Source organism: Megalobrama amblycephala, linkage group LG7 (genome assembly GCF_018812025.1).
Source record: "Megalobrama amblycephala isolate DHTTF-2021 linkage group LG7, ASM1881202v1, whole genome shotgun sequence".
Classification (NCBI taxonomy): Eukaryota; Metazoa; Chordata; class Actinopteri; order Cypriniformes; family Xenocyprididae; genus Megalobrama; species Megalobrama amblycephala.
This window is the reverse complement of record NC_063050.1, coordinates 1,764,543-1,777,830: the sequence shown is the minus strand read 5'-3', so window position 1 is coordinate 1,777,830 and position 13,288 is coordinate 1,764,543. Positions and strand designations below refer to the sequence as shown.

Below are 13,288 nucleotides of genomic sequence, written 5' to 3'. Positions count from 1 at the left end.
CACCAACAAACTTCTATGTTCATAGACAAACAGTTGTTCATGCTATAAATTAAACGATACCTTTACAAAAATGCGACTACTAAGTCATGTATTCAGCTACAGTAAAGCTTTAATCAGGATAAAACTGTATATTGAAAGCTATGAAACAGCAGTGACAGAATATCTAAACACTTTGACACAAATACAATATGAAATACCATTCACAAACGTCCTTTAAAAGCCGCGATTGCAGAGATTCTGTTTGACCCTCTTCATCTGGGTCTGATTCGGGCACAATTTGATACAGCAATATAGACGCCATTATTTACATTTCCACCAAAGCCCACGTAACCGGTAAGAACTAATGGTAAGGGGCGTGGCGTTTCCGGACGCTTCAGCGAATCACAATGGCTCTGGATACACTGGGCCAGCTAACCAATCTGAGCACATTGCAGAGGGAGTGGCTTCATAGAAGCAGGTAGTCAAACGAGCCGTTCGAATGTCAATGTGAAAGGACTTTATCCTACCGATCACTCTTTCTACTATAATTCTGAGGCGGGCAATGGCTTGGGTTTGTTCCATTTCCTCCTTGCTGAATTGAGCTGAACGCTTAAAAGGTGGAATGATGAGCTTAGATTCAACGTCAGCAAGGAGGTCTTGAATGAGGAACTCTTTGTCCGCCATGACATCGTCTCCTGGCTCCAGCAAGGGAAGGACTCCACTGATCCTGGTGGTCTCCTTATCTGAGATGCACCCAGTGTACAGGGGTGAGATGAATGTCACCAAACCATTGGGAGCAACTCCAATTAGCCCTTTCAATGTCGTCCTGTTTTTGTAACTTGAAAATGTTTCTGACTGTAAGGTCAGGGATGAGGCTGTCTCCAGGGCAATTTCTGTGCAGTCCAGTATCACTCTGACATTGGGACAGTACCTCTGGAATTTAAGGGGCATAGTGGACTTAACCTTTTCCCTGCTTATCCAGATGGGAAGTGAGCTCAGCATCATAAAAAGATAATTGGCCCAGGTGATGGTAACCCTGCTAACCCTGGCAATGCTCACATTAAACATGTCACCAATGAGCTGCTCCTTCATGCCAACAGCAACCCGCATGGAGTACATCAAGAACTCATCTATTAATGGCATGATGCGTGGTGGGCTGGGATCTTCGCAGCCTTCCTCACCTGCCCTCTGTGCTTTGGTCCAGTACACCAGTCTAAGTGCAGATGGTGCAATCAACTCCCAAAAAATAGTAAAAACACTCTCGGATGTAAATTTGGTGTAGAAACGTATTTGGTCGTCCGACGAACAGTATCGGCTGAAGAGAGTAGGGGGTGGTAGACCAGTGTTTTGCAACTTGGCTTCTAAGTCATGGATGTAATCCAAAGCCTCATCCAGAGCACCTGTAAAGATAAAGAAATTAAAAACCAGTCTTAACATATTTATGCTACCTTTCAACACAACACAGTAATCATGTTTTAAAAAGTATTTTAAGTATTTAATTACAAATTACATTTCATTTATTTTTGTTAAGGAAAATACAAATGACAAAATACTCAAAAGTAATTAAATACATGTAATTAAAATAGGGGAGGGCGGGGCACAACCTAACACAGGGCCAGTTGTAACACTTGTTTTAAATACTTCCACACATGCTAGTATGATGAAACTTAGTGTATTTACTAGCTGCCACATCAATAAATTGTTTCATTATTTTTTTTTTTTTTAAATTACATTATTTTATATGAACACTTAATAATTGTATTTTATTGAGAAAATATTTTAAGATTTCTTGTATATTTTTTTGATTAGATCAGATTACATTTTAAACTGTTATATGGTCATGCTATAAAATTAATTTGGGGAAAAAATAAATACTCTAAACCCAAAGTAGGTTTACAAAAATGGAGAAAGTCAAAAAGGCCCCTTACAGCTAGACAGCATGAGACTATGTTACAGATGTAGGCTAACGTTAGTTGAATTTCGTGAACAGCTTATATTATAAACATTAATTTGTTCAGGTAGAAGTGCATTTATCCAATAACGGTACACATAACGTTAGTTGACTAGCGTTAACTAAACACATTATGAACAATCTTACCTGCAGGTGGGTGTGTCACGTAGTCGTGATCCATCCTTACTGCCTTAGCCACCATGTCGCTATCTTCACAGCATAGCTGTACAGACTGACGTTTGAAGGTTCTGTCATATACTGACTCCCTTCTCAAAGGAGCAGTAAAGTTGTTCCAAGGGAATAGGGTCGGGACAACACCACTCTTTAGGCGACGAACGACACAGCCACTACTGTAATCATCCGGAGCGAAGTGCCGGCTGCAGACATAGGTGCTACCTGTTTTTACATTAAAACTATGCCCTTCCTCTCTTCGGATCGCCTGTATCCATTTGGGTTTCAGGTTTGGATCCATAGGAAAAGAATGAAATGAAAGGTAGGGCTGTTTTTGGTTGGAAGACGAACAGCCTGGAACACAACAGAAACTGCGACTCTTCGACTCTGCCATTTTTCGTATCTGCCGCTATGATAACAGGAAGTTCTACTACACTTCATTGATGTATTTCCGTTCGAAAAATGCGGAAGTGCGTAAAAGGTCTATGGAAACAGAGGTGTAGAATAAAGGTAAAATATATGAAAAATACAGCATGTCGTAAAAGCATTACGACATGTTAAACTGCGCCCCAAAAACACAATCAAGCCTAGAAAAAAAACACTGTAGCACCCCTTTAATTTTACTTGCATTATTTTATGTATCCGTTATATTGAAGAGAACTTTTCCTTATTCTCTTTTTGAGCACTTGAGCTTAACTGAGATGTTTGTAGATGTTTAAAAGGCTGTTGTGTTTACCTTGATTTATTGCAGTTTTGAGGTGTTCGGTTTTATTTTGATTTTAGAAAAGTGACGTGCGGTGACGTGCTGCTAAGATGGCAGCGGCCTCATTTTCACTTCAGAAATGCTCTTCAGAAATCTACGGGTGTGACGTCACGGACACCACGTCCATATAGAGTACTTCAGGGATGACGTAACACGTAATATTTGTTTTTTTTACAATATGAAAAGAGTATGGAAAGGGAAGCATATATTATTAATCTTTTGATTATTTTAGTGAAGTTTCATATTCATCGGTGTAAATTTACTAATCAGAAACCTTTTTTTTTCTGTGGTATTGAAAGAATTAGAAAATTATATGGTTTCCATTAAGGACAGTACAAATAAAAAAGCTATTAAAACCATGTATTTGTTGAACACTTTTAAAATTTTGTGAAATGTCAAAGCCTTTTATTGTTTGTTTGGTCTATTTAGTTTTATTTCAACTCAATGTTTGTATTTTGTATTTGTGTGTCTTTCACTTTTTTTTTTTTCCCCCTGTATTTTCTGTGTTCATGTTCTGTAATTGTTATTCATGCAATTAAAAAAAAAAAAGAAAAAAAAAAAACTTCAGGGATGACGTGTTTTGAAGGCCAACCCGGAAGTTAGCACAGGTTCCCTCGATCGAAAGCCTATTCATTGTTCCCATAGACTTATGGAAAATTGCAAAAAATAAGCTCTGTTTAACAAATGGTTATGACACTTACACGTTTTGTCTATCAGGATAATCTTTACAAGTTAACACAACATTCATACATTTTGAAACCTAAATAAAGTCGTCAGATATAAAAGGCTAACAGTAGGCTATAAACAGACTACAGCACTCCATGGTCGCGGACAGGGGCGGAGCCAGACATTGTAAACATCCGGGGCTTAGCCCAAATCTATATTTGTCCAATTACATTTTAATTTTCTGTTAACAGCTTTACTGACATGAAAGGAGCTTTTGTTGTAGTATTGTTGTTCAGAAAATGTACATTATTTAGTACTGTAATTTGTAACAGTTTGTTGGGTGTACTTCCTCTAGGGGGGTCCTCCCCCCGGGAGAAACTTTTGTACATTTTAAGGTTAAATGCATCAATCTGGTGCACTTTGAGAGCTCAAAACTTAAGAGCTTAAGCCCATACAGTGTGCAAATTTTATTTTAGTTTATTTTTTATTATTTTTTATTAGTTACTTACTTTACACAACAGTATAGGGAAATTACAACAATTTTGTACTAATTTCTTTTTAAAAGATAAATCCTTGAGCTTTTATTTTGATCACCAGATCACCAGCTGATCGCGTGCACAAATGTGCGCACTTCTATTTAAAACACGCGCACCACAGACTGTAGGCTATATATACTTAATCACTGTATTTTGCTGTTTTATAAAGGCACAACGCCATATCATGATTTCGATTTTAGTTCGTTGGTAAAATACAACTTAGACACCATTTAGGCTTTGTATGTTTTAAATTTTCGGTTTATGAACTGTGGCGGCGGCACAGGGTCATTGGGAAACACTGAATGAATGTTTAGCTGACAAATGTGCCAAAGTTGTCATATTAGTTATATCATAACAAAAATGCCGCTGCTCTGAGTGAATGACAGGAGGCGTGTCTGTGTTCAGCTGCGGTGTGCGTGAACGCGCTGTCGGAGAGAAGAGAGAGAAAGCGCTGCCGGTGTGTGCAGTATATGCAAAGCCAAAGCGCAATGAAATAAAGCAACTTATGATTTCGGCGGTTTACATAGGCTATTGTCCAGTTTCATATTTGCTCAGTGACAGTCATTACATTCGGGGCTTGACTCAAAACATTCGGGGCTGAAGCCCCGGCAAAATCGGCTGGCGCCACCCCTGGTCACGGATCAATGTCACCACCAACAAGCTTCCTCAAACTTTATTTAAAAACATGCTCGCTGATTATGATCTGAGCTGTGTATGAATACTTAAACACTTTTTCATGAGAAATGCTGTCCAAATGTTCTGTTTGTCATGATGACGTCTAAATTCCCCGCCAAAGGAAGTAGTCCCTTTTAGCAACTTGTTAGCAACCGCCGTTTTTAAGACACAATAAAGGTTTTAAAAAAATCACAAACGGTTTATAACTGGTGTGTTTTATGTCATAGATCAAAATGTGAAAATATTTAGAGGCTTTGTTGACCACAGACCTTATTTCAGGCGATTTAGCAAAAACCCATTCAAAAAACCCATAGACTTCGGGGCGATGGTACCAGAAGTCCTATAATGCTAACTCACTTCCGCGTTTTGCCTACAAAAACACATCATCCCTGAGGTACTCTATTTTTTTACAGTCTATTATGTAAATCTGTGGTGAAAAATGAAACTGCAGCACGCTGTCATTGAGAGCCATTGGGGCAGATTTCAGACTGCCGCTTATTTTCACGTTATCCTACATAAACCTCACTCCAGACCAAGACGATATCAGTCCACTTCAGATAGGCCTGTGTGTCTGCATCAGGTCAGTAACTAGTTGGCATATCTGTTCTTTCTATGTGGAGTAGCGTATCAGATTAATGAAAGTATAAATCTTTTAATTTAAACATGCTCATGTGAATAGCCTTTATACAGTAGTTCTGTTGTGTTTGTTTTGTGTTTGTTCTGAGAAAAGACGTGACTTAGTTTTCCTCACTGGAACTTCTAACTTGTAATATTCTAAAACAACATTTGGACGCAATAAATACTATATTAAGGCAATTCTAAGATGGCATTCTATGCGTTTGTTGTGTGTACTAAAGTCTGTCAATCATCGATAGAGCGCCACCCTCAGACTGGATAACGCAAGGACATTAGAATTCTGCCAAAAGTGTGTCTGATGTGTTCAGTGATCAGGATATAAAACTTCAAAATGTTTAAAGTGTGAGTCATTGAATCATTCATTCAAAGGATTCGTTCATTCACCGTGTGTTGCTCAGACACGCAAATCAGTCCTGACTCCTGCAGCTTTGTTTGGAAATATTTCTGTTGGTGAGAGAGCGAAAATAGGCAATATTGTATCTAAAATGTAAGTTACTAAATATTAACTAATTGTTTTTTGAACTGTTTTGTAAAATCAATATCACATTTTTAATCATGTTGATATTTGGAGAAAAACGGCACTCTTCATGTGATATTAATTAAATGATATAAATATTTAAGGCATATCAAGATGTACTTTTACCCCCTTATCTTGAATATTGGATGCATTATAAATGTTTTAATCACACAGTGAAAGCGTGATCTCTAAATGCGCCAGTGCACTAGTCTAACCTACTAGACTAACTTTACATCACGTAGTGTATGCGTGCAACTCTCTGTGTGTGTTTTTGTAAAGGAGAGAAATACTCGATAATTTCAGATCGCATATCGTTAAAGCAACAATCACAATATTATCTCAGGCGATATATATCGCACACCCCTATAACGGACTCAATATCAGTAGCGACTCCTGGCTGTAAGTTTAGGTAGGGCAGATTGTGGGTCTCAGCCATATGCGCCGATTTATGTTTCCGCCAGTGGGTGCTCAGTGCCCCACATCACGCCCATTACATCCAAATTATATTATAAATAAATCCATACTGAGTTTCAGTTCAGCCGTGATCTAATTGACATGACAATCAGTAGCACAATTCCTCAACAAACTGTCCATACCGGCGCGATGAATACGATCCTCAACTGGATGGAACTGGAATAAATACTTTGAATGTTGCGATCCCATCGGACTTATGATAGCTGTCTGAATCGTAACAAAGCACTGTTCGCCAGAGGAGAACTGGCCCACCGACTAAGCCTGGTTTCTCTCATGTTTTTTTTTCTCCATTTTAACACCTGTTTGCCACCTGATGTCACCTGTTGGAGTTTGGGTTCCTTGCCGCTGTTGGCTTTGGCTTGCTTAGTTGGGGACATTTGACTTGACATTTGATATTCAACAGTGCTTTACATCTGCCTGCTTTACCATTTTCTTTAAGAGCTGCTGTGCAGCCAAAATTATGTACCAGTTATCACTGTAAAGCTGCTTTGACACAATCTGCATTGTAAAAAGCGCTATATAAATAAAGGTGACTTGACTTGACTTAATTATCAGGTTCGAATCTGCCCTCATATAGTTTTTTCACTCATTAAGTTAAAAGAAGTTCATTAATGTTTGTATATTAAGAGCAGGGGCATGTTTGTGTGCATTTTGTTAGTGATTTCCCTGCGCTCTCGACATTTGCCATTAAAATATTGCCATAGAAACGGCCTTAAATAAACTATAAAAAATGGTGAAGATCGTGTCTGAAAGCTTCAATCAACATTTTATTGGTTAAAATCAATGGAGAATATATCGTATTTTAGAAGTTTTGAAGCATCGAAAATACATTTTGGTCCAAAAATAAAAAAACTATGACTTTGTATTTTCGATGCTTCAAAAACTTCTAACTAACCCACTGATGTCACATGGACTACTTTGATGATGTTTTTATTACCTTTCTGGACATGGACAGTATACCGTACATACATTTTCAATGGAGGGACAGAAAGCTCTCGGACTAAATCTAAAATATCTTAAACTGTGAAAAGGAGGTCTTACGGGTTTGGAACGACATGAGGGTGAGTCATTAATGACATAATTTTAATTTTTGGGTGAACTAACCCTTTAAAAGTGCATTGTTTCATGAGACCGTGTAATAACTCTAGACTGGTGATGAAATGACTGTGACGCTGAAGTCTGACATAATCAATTATGTGTTCGTTTGGTGAGATCGGCCTGTTTTAGTGACTCCTGATCGATTCATAAGCTGTGTCCCAATTCAGAGGCTGCATCCTTCGAGGGTCAGAATGAGCGTTGTTAAATGGGACGGTCTAGCCTACGGAGCACTGATCTTGGATTTATCTGATGTACCATCATTTCACGACAAAGGAAAGCCACATTTGGAGGAGTCTTCTAATTGGGACAGCCTTCACTGTGACACACTCGGTCTTCGAAGGATGCAGCCTCTGAATTGAGTCACAGCAATAGAATCTGATTATCGGCCGATAACAATCTGCAGTCGATCTATCGGAGCATCCCTAATTTTAAACAATCTTTATTTTAATGAACTGATATCAATCCATAAATCCAGAGAATCAATCTTTTAGTCTGTGCTGTTTTCAGTTGATGCACTTTTGATAAGAAAATCTCAGCTTTCAAATTCTGTCAAATGTATTAAGAAATTCAAACAATAAATGTGATTTTGGCGCTCTTTAATGTGGCTGACAGATCGCTGTAGTGTCTCAGTTCAAGCAGCAGTGCAGCGCACAAGTGAACCGGTTATCTTTTCCTCTTTACTACTAGTTATAGCATGAAAGAAACATGGATAATATTAGGATCGCCTCAACTCACAGCAGAGAACATACATTTACCTCAGCTAAAACACATTAGCTAAAACACGGAAAGTAATTTTTATCATTTCTCAGTTTGTAAAAATGAACAGAAACACATTTACAGTAATGCTCTTACAATAGAAGTCTAGCAGGTCAGATAGGTGGAGGGTTTAAAAGCTGAAGTGTGACGCTCATGTTTTTTGTTGAACCATTAATTTATATTTTTAAGTAAAAAATGTTATAAAGTTTTCACAGTGATGATTGTTCTCAGTGTTACTTACAGAGCTGATCTAGTTGCTGTAACCACAGGCAGCATCTTCTGAAGAACTTCATCTCCTGTATTTACTGCGTCACTATTTGAAAATAAAAAATATATTAATTATTAATGCTAATAATATCAATTAATATAATAAGTATATAATACATTAAATACCTTAAATAAACACTGCTTTAAAAAAAACATGTGACAATTTTTTATTAGTATCAAACTGAAGAAGTTACTGAACATATTCTGCCAACAGAGATTGCTTGGTTGCTATGGTTATCACTATGTCAACCATCACAATTTCAGGAGAGACATTCCACCTCTCCCGGAAGTTCCAGGAGTCTCCCACATATTGATATTGGGTATTCCTCAAACAGAAGGCTGAATCCTAGTGAGTTTGTGTCTTTATAGTCCAGTCCTTCTGAGGCTTGTAGACTCGAGTCCTCCTCAGCATTAAACACTAGAATGAGACACTCTAGTAAGTGCGCATGGCTACGGCACACATGTTCCTGCTCCAACAGCACAAAAATACTAATAAAACTTAGTATTAAAAATACTAAGTAAAAAATACTTTGTATTAAAAATCTTTTCTTAATGCAATACAGTGAATGACAACCGTCTGTGTCTCTCAGTGGCTTACATTACTGGCAGTTTAGTGTTAGTGATTAATTTACACCAAAACAGAAGATAACATGTTTGCCTTCATCACTGAAAACATTATTTTTGTCTTACATTTCATGATGAACTCAGATAAGTGCAGACTCGCTTCCATCAGTTATTTTTCATGGATTGGAATGTGTGCAAAGGATTGTGGGTGAATGAAGGACATAAAGGATACACTTGATGCATCCTTCAAAATGAGCTGAATTAAGGACGTGAAACGAAGTCTGCCTTCAAAGGATCCTTCAAACTGAGACCTTTAGAGGTGCTTGATGACGTGGCAGCAGATATATGCAGCTTTACTAGGACACAGCCTTCTGTTTGAGAAGCACTCAGCGTCTCCCAGATGCCGGCAAATTATGTACAATATCCCAGAAATCGATTTTTGCCCTGTGATATACACACATCTGATTGGCCATTGCTTTCAAGCGCTCAACAGACATGTCTGTGATTGGCTACAACGCTCAATGCTGCAAAAACACACTAAATATAAACCTCTGTGCATGTGATATGGTTATTATTTACAAATACACACAGAAGTTAAAAATGTTTGATCACTCAGATGACCTATTTTGGATTTAAAACAGAGAAGTTTGTATCCCTGTGCTTTACCGTATGGATTAGTGATTTTTGGGAGTGTTTGTGTGAGAGAGAAATAAAAAAACATTAAAATATGAACTACTAAACTCTGTGTGACATCTGCAGGATTACAGATTTATCAGATTCTTGTTTCTCTTTGTTCATAATGTTTTAGACTGTAATGATTGAACTCAGTGTTACTTACTGATCAGTTTTGTCTCCAATTAACCTGTTCAAGTTAAACTCCTGCATTGTCCGCTCTGAGCTCAACAACACAAAAACTAAAGCTGACCACTGAGATGAGGAGAGTTTCACATTACGTAATCCTCTAGATCTCATATGAGGTTGAGCTTCATTCACTAGTGAAAGATCACCCAGTTCATTCAGACAGTGAAACAGATTGATGTATTTATCTGGAGAGGGATTCTCATTGATCGTCTCTTTGATATAGTGAACTGTTTTCTCATTGTTGTGAGAGCTGTTTCCTGTCTGTGTCTTTAGTTCTTGTAAGAGACTCTGATTAGACTCCACTGACAGACCCAGAAGGAAACGAAGGAAAAGGTCCAGATGCCCATTTTTACTGTCTAAAGCCTCATCCACAGCTCTCTGATGGAGGTCAGATAGTGAAGCTTTAGTTGGTTTGGTAATCTGGTCAAACACATTGATGTTCTTGTTTATAAAGGAGAGATGCACATATAGAGCTGCTAGATGTTCCTGAATGCTCAGATGAACAAAGCAGAAGACTTTCCCCTGATACAAGCCCAACTCCTCTCTGAAGATCTGAGTGCACAATCCTGAGTACACTGATGCTTCTGTCACATCAATGCCACACTCGCTCAGGTCTTCCTCATAGAAGATCAGGTTGCCTTTCTCAAGCTGCTGAAATGCCAGTTTCCCCAGTTTGACAATCATGTCTTCATCTTTCACTTTCTTCTCATAGTCCTTCTCATGTTTGATGTTGGTCTGAAGGATCAGGAAGTGTGTGTACATTTGAGTCAGAGTCTTGGGAATCTTTCCTTTCCGTGATTTCCTCAACATCTTCTCCAGAACAGCGGCTGAGATCCAGCAGAACACTGGGATGTGACACATAATAAAGAGGCTCCTTGATGACTTCAGGTGTGAGATGATCCTGTCGGCCAGACTCTGATCCCGGATTCCCTTCCTGAAGTATTCCTGCTTCTGTGGGTCACTGAAGCCTCGTACCTCTGTCACTCGATGGACACACTCAGAGGGGACGAGATCAGCTGCTGCTGGTCTGGAGGTGATCCAGATGAGAGCAGAGGGAAGCAGATTCCCCGCAATGAGGTTCGTCAGCAGGACGTCCACTGAACTCTTTTGGTTTTTATCTCGTAAAGTCTTATTCCTTTTAAAATGTAAGGGAAGGCGACACTCGTCCAGACCATCGAAGATGAACAATACTTTATACTCATCACTGGATATTTCCATTTCTTTTGTTTCAGGGAAAAAGACATGAAGAAGATCTGAAAGACTGAGTGTTTTGTCCTTCATCAAGTTGAGCTCTCTGAAAGGAAGTGGAAATATGAGCTGGACGTCCTGATTCTCTTTCCCTTCAGCCCAGTCCAGGATGAACTTCTGCACAGAGACTGTTTTTCCAATGCCAGCGACTCCCTTTGTCAGCACAGTTCTGATGGGTTTGTCTTGTCCAGGTAAAGGTCTAAAGATGTGACTGCATTTGATCGGTGTGTCCTCTGTTTCTGCTCTCCTGGACTGTGTCTCAATCTGTCTCACCTCATGCTCATTATTGATCTCTCCACTTTCACTCTCTGTGATGTAGAGCTCTGTGTAGATCTCATTCAGGAGTGTTGGGTTTCCCTGCTTTGATATTCCCTCATACAAACACTCAAACTTCTTTCTCAGATTTGATCTCAGTGTGTTTAAGACTTCAGGTTCAGAGTCACTGCTGTAAGATTAAAATACCAGATTATTACACAAGTTTAAGAAGTAAATAGCCATAAATTACAAAATAGATCATTTTGTTTACTGTATTATGAGACACAGAACATCATTAGGTTTCTGAAATGTTTCAATTATTAATCATGTGATTGAGTGATGTGTGATGTGCATTGCAGCACCTAAAATTAAACAACAACAAAAATTCCTCCATTTTACCTGAAACCAGGATTCATGTTTTCATTAAAGTCTTGTGGTCGAATCACAGTTTTGTTTTTAACTGGACTGGATAAAAGATTTGTCCTTAAATCAGAATGAAGAGGGTAAAGAATCAGACACACTGATATTGATGTAATTGTGTCATTAACTGAGTAACAGACCAACAGATTTTACAGTGAATGTTTTAACAATACAATACATAGAGCTTTGCACAAGAACACGATGGAAATCATTAATAGACTGAAACTTACAGGATCTGAACTCATTACACTGCTGTATATTAATAATGACTATAAGCATATATTTTATAGATATAATATACCTGGGATCAGGCCGTTTGTTTCCAAACTTTATTGGCTCATCCATAGAGCAGTTACTCTTCAGAGACACACAACTGGACTCTGGGTTTGAGCTCTTCTGCTGGACTGAACTGTAACAGAACAGATTCAGTTCAATCCAAAATTCAGTTCAATCCTTTAGATTACTGTGATGTAATACAATATTTAACAGTATTTGCTGAAAGTACCTGCATCCTGGAGAAAAATCTCCATCTCTGGATCCTTGTGAATTTCCCATGATTAAGCTGCAGGAGAATCTGATGAGTTTGATCTCCTCCACTGACTCTGAGGAGAAAATAGACACTAAAATAAATGATTAAACAATCATCATAATTTAGCTGAACATATGTTGAGTGTGGGAGAAAAAGGATCATGTGACTGCGTTAACTCAAGCTCAGTTATAGCCTACATGTTTACATTGTTAAACTTCTGAAGAATCACAGACATCACGAAACACACAATAAACATTGAAGTGAAGGTGAAAGAAACGTTTTTATTGAAACTTTATTAATGTTCATTTATTTATTTTATTTTTACCAAGCAACCATATATAGGCCTACATTCATATTAGTATGAGGAAGTCTCCACACATGAACACTCACCTTGATCAAACTTTCACAAGTTACAGATTCTCAAATCCTCCAGCTTTAACATCATAAAGATACACGGAAATTCCTCCATAAACTTTGATAAACGTTTCTATTAAACACTTTGACGCTCGTATTCGTATTTTACCTGCTTAAAATGGCGACAGGTGAACTCTAACTTACTTTCACTTTCTATTTGTGTGTGTGTGTGAGTGAGTGAGAGAGAGAGAGAGAGAGAGAGAGAGAGAGAGAGGGTCAGTATCGATCAACTTCTCTCTCTTTCTCTGAACTCGATGAGAGATTAAACAGTCTGATCAAACACAGATCCAGAAGCTCATCATCAATAACATTCAAGTATTCGCAAATACATTTTAATATTTCAAGACAGTGTAAAATAAAGAAGTATTTTGTCGCTGTAGTGTGTGTGTGTGTGTGTGTGTGTGTGTGTCGCCCTCTGCTGACAGAAAACAAACGAACAACAATAATTTGGTTTTGGTTTTCATTAAAGGGTTAGTTCACACAAAAATTATAATTCTGTCATTTTTAC

At 38.2% G+C, this 13,288-nt stretch overlaps 2 protein-coding genes across 2 annotated transcripts in view; both read right to left on the bottom strand.

The window, feature by feature from the left end:
* Positions 1-12,943, bottom strand: part of LOC125271505 (NLR family CARD domain-containing protein 3-like) — a 40,267-nt gene extending 27,324 nt beyond the window's left edge. Inside the window, exons 1-6 of the mRNA XM_048195544.1 lie at positions 12,757-12,943; positions 12,343-12,439; positions 12,139-12,246; positions 11,817-11,900; positions 9,892-11,607; positions 8,464-8,535 (exon numbers count right to left, since the gene is read on the bottom strand). Of these exons, the coding sequence (XP_048051501.1) occupies positions 8,464-8,535; positions 9,892-11,607; positions 11,817-11,900; positions 12,139-12,246; positions 12,343-12,392 (2,030 nt within the window). The 5' untranslated portion in view covers positions 12,393-12,439; positions 12,757-12,943. The remainder of the gene's footprint in view (positions 1-8,463; positions 8,536-9,891; positions 11,608-11,816; positions 11,901-12,138; positions 12,247-12,342; positions 12,440-12,756) is intronic.
* LOC125271023 lies at positions 255-3,237 on the bottom strand. The gene is made up of 2 exons (XM_048194954.1): positions 2,078-3,237; positions 255-1,379 (listed from the first exon to the last, which is right to left on the bottom strand). The coding sequence occupies exons 1-2, from the start codon at positions 2,493-2,495 to the stop codon at positions 382-384; spliced, it is 1,416 nt and encodes a 471-aa protein (XP_048050911.1). The 5' UTR covers positions 2,496-3,237; the 3' UTR covers positions 255-381.
* Positions 12,944-13,288: the final 345 nt, after the last annotated feature.